Consider the following 3,712-nt stretch of genomic DNA (forward strand, 5'->3'; position numbering starts at 1 on the left):
CTGTGTCAGGTATCGAAGTGGCCGCCGGCCTTTCCCCTCCACAGCGGGGCTGGGGCCGCGTCCCTCTCCCTCTGCCTTCGTCTGTGTCGCTGCGCGGGTTTAGGACCCACCCACCTCTGCCCGGCGGCGCTGCGTCCCGGCTCCCACGCCCAGCCGGGCCCGCTGCTCGCTGCTGAGGGAGCCGGCCGCGCCCAGCTAGTCGACCTCTGGCTCCTGCCCTTCTCTGGACCTTGGCCGGGCAGGGACAGCCTCGGCTGTCCCCTGGTTTGGGTGGTTTGGTTGCCTTCACTTGGATCCCACCAAAACTAGCGGACGCACCCCACCGCCCTAAGCTCAAGTTCTCTGTTGTGACTGTAGTGGTACTTGGTGCAGTAGAGTGCAATCCCAGAGTTGAAATGTGGAACAGGAAAGTGGAAGCACTTATATTAAAACCCATCCATGAAGGAGCGTGTTTTTAATCATCAGATCCACACTTGCCCTTGTTCTTAAGTAAAACTGAAGTTTTTAAAACAGACCAATAATTTTTAGGGAGTCTCAGGCTGGGAATTTTCACACATAGTAGAGGATGCTAGATATTTATTAACCAACTATGTTAATCCCATATTTCTCTAGTGAGAAATGTTAATTTCATGTCATGTTGCCTGTGAAAAGCATATACTAAATCAATTACCTTAACATTACTTTCTGGTTATTTGTATAGTTTGTGAGTACCAAACGTGGCTTGAGTACTCACATTCTGGAAGTTTTGTGTCCTTACCACCATCTCTTTTATGAGTTTACCAGAACCTTTGACAGGACTGGGTGACTAAATGTTGGGAATTTGCTCAACAGTAGATCTTTGAGTCACTCTGTCTTCAAGATAGAACCCATTAAGAAGTGCTAAACAGCAAGGTAACTATAAAATATCATAAGTTTAGATTAATAAAAATTCATAAATTTCATTCTCACAGTTTGTTCTACTTGATTCTGTTGTCCCTTTTGTAGGATTTTCCTGACTGGGTCAAGAATGTAAAACCAAAACAGTCTTGTTCAAACTGAAATGTTGTTTAATCACCAAGTTGTATCCAACTCTTTTGTGACATCTTGGACTGTAGCCCACGGGCTCCTCTGTCCATGGAATTCTCCAGGCAAAAATACTAGAGTGGGTTGCCATTTCCTTCTCCGAGGGATCTTCCCAACCCAGGGATTGAACCCATGTCTCTTGTATCTCTTGCATTGCAGACAGATTCTTTACCATTGATCCACCTGGGAAGCGCTGAAGTTGAATATGTCTTTGTTTAAACAAATAGGGGAGTTATTATGTGACTTCTTCCTTTTCAATGTCTTATTTTCAATGTTCTGTGTCTATAGTGGTTAAGGAGCATAGGGATAAATAAAAGACTTGTTTAGTTGCTAAATCACATCTAACTTTTTTGTGACTTCACGGACTGTTACCTCACCAGGCTCCTCTGTCCATGTGTTTTACCAGGCAAGAATACTGGAATGAATTGCCATTTCCTTCTCCAGGGGATCTTCCTGACCCAGGGATCGAACCCATCTCTCTTGTTTGACAGGCAAATTCTTTACCACTGAGCCACCAGGGAAACCCACCCTTCATCTTGTTGTTCAGTGACTAAATTGTGTCTGACTCTGTGAGACCCTGTGGACTGCAGCAGGGCAGGCTCCCATGTCCTTTACTATCTCCTGGGTTTTGCTCAGGTTCAGGGCCATTGGATTGATGATGCTATCTAACCATCTCATCCTCTGCCGATCCCCTTCCCTTTTGCTTTGCATCTTTCCCAGCAACAGGGTCTTTTCCAGTGAATTAGCTCTTCGCACCAGGTGGCCAAAGTATTGGAGCTTCAGCTGCAGCATCAGTCCTTCCAGTGAATATTCAGAGTTGATTTCCTTTAGGATTGATAGATTTGATCTCCTTGCAGTCCAAGGAACTCTCAAGAGTCTTTTCCAGCACCACAGTTTGAAAGCATCAGTTCTTCGGCCCTCAGCCTTCTTTATGGTTCAACTCTCACATCTGTACATGACGACTGGAAAAATCATAGTGTTGACTGTATGTACCTTTGTCGGCAAAGTAATGTCTCTGCTTTTTAATATGCTGTCTAGGTTTGTCATAGCTTTCCTTCTAAGGAGAAAACATCTTTTAATTTCATGGTTGCAGTCACTGTCTGCAGTGATCTTATAGCCCAAGAAAAGAAAATCTGTCACTGCTTCTGGTCCCCGCCCCCCATTTGCCATGAAGTGATGGAACCAGATCCCATGATCTTAGTTTTTTGAATGTTGAGTTTTAAGCCAGCTTTTTCATCTCCTCTTTCACCTTCATCAAGAAGCTCTTAACTTTAGGGTAAACATGTGAATCCATGATGAAGGCCTCTGTTACTTTGATGAGCCTTAATTTGAGATAGTTTGCCCATATCTTCTATACCTTTTCTCCCCCACCCCTTACTCCATATTTTCCATAGTTGTGTCCTTAGCTGGATAAGGAACTAATATATTTACTTTTGTGACTGCTTTAATTGAGAAATCAGTCTGTTGGAAATAGCCCAATGACCCTCTCGCCCAATCCATTCACTATTATATTCTTTAAAAATGTGGCTAGGCAGATGTAAGAATTGAGATGGTCATAGTTGACCTAAAACAATGGTTCTTGAGATTTTTAGTATTGATACTTTTAGATGATCATAGGCATTTCAGTCAGAGAAGGCAATGGCACCCCACTCCAGTACTCTTGCCTGGAAAATCCCATGGATGGAGGAGCCTGGTAGGCTGCAGTCCATGGGGTCGTGAAGAGTTGGACACGACTGAGCGACTTCACTTTCACTTTTCCCTTTCATGCATTGGAGAAGGAAATGGCAGCCCACTCCAGTGTTCTTGCCTGGAGAATCCCAGGGACAGAGGAGCCTGGTAGGAGGCCGTCTATGGGGTCGCACAGAGTCGGACACGACTGAAGCGACTTAGCAGCAGTAGGCATTTCAAAATGTGAGATGAAGTTGGCAGTATCCCATACCATAAAGTTTCAGTTAAGTCATACTCCTGCTCTTTGGGAAACTTGGAAAACATAATAATTGAATTGTTTTATAAAAGGCATTTAAGTAATTAAAGATTCATTTTCATAATTTTCAAATTAATTCTTCCACTTATTCAACTGGAAATCACAGAATCCAAGTATACATAGTATTAACCCTTTGTTTTCCATACTATCAACAATTGTACCCAAAATGAATTCATTTTATGTGTCACAATAATAGGAATATACACATTCACATACTATCATAAAGAACGTTTTACACTGTGTGTCACGAACACTGATATTTTCTTTTAAAATCTGTTATTTAAGAACATGTTGCTAAATTAATATACTAAATTCATTTCAAAACCGACTAATGAGTCAAATAGGCAGTTTGGGAAAAAGCACTCTGTTAATTAATTAGTCTCTGGTCATAAGTTGCAGCATCCTTTAAGTTGTTCTTTTCCCCACATTTAACTTCAGTTCAGTCGCACAGTTGTGTCCAAACTTTGCGACCCCATAAATTGCAGCACGCCAGTCCTCCCTGTCCATCACCAACTCCCGGAATTTACCCAAACTCATGTCCATTGAGTCGGTGATGCCATCTAACCATCTCATCCTCTGTCATCCCTTTCTCTTCCTGCCTTCAATCTTGCCCAACATCAGGGTCTTTTCAAATGAGTCAGCTCTTTGCATCAGGTGGCCAAAGTA

The 3,712-nt window shown here is 42.9% G+C and overlaps 1 protein-coding gene across 1 annotated transcript in view; it reads left to right on the forward strand.

The window, feature by feature from the left end:
* Window positions 1-3,712, forward strand: part of CNTLN (centlein, centrosomal protein) — a 354,792-nt gene that overhangs the window by 498 nt on the left and 350,582 nt on the right. The window contains exon 2 of the mRNA XM_010857100.1: window positions 10-264. Within this exon, the coding sequence (XP_010855402.1) occupies window positions 10-264 (255 nt within the window). The remainder of the gene's footprint in view (window positions 1-9; window positions 265-3,712) is intronic.

This window comes from Bison bison, unplaced genomic scaffold (genome assembly GCF_000754665.1).
Source record: "Bison bison bison isolate TAMUID 2011002044 unplaced genomic scaffold, Bison_UMD1.0 scf7180017864376, whole genome shotgun sequence".
Lineage (NCBI taxonomy): Eukaryota > Metazoa > Chordata > Mammalia > Artiodactyla > Bovidae > Bison > Bison bison.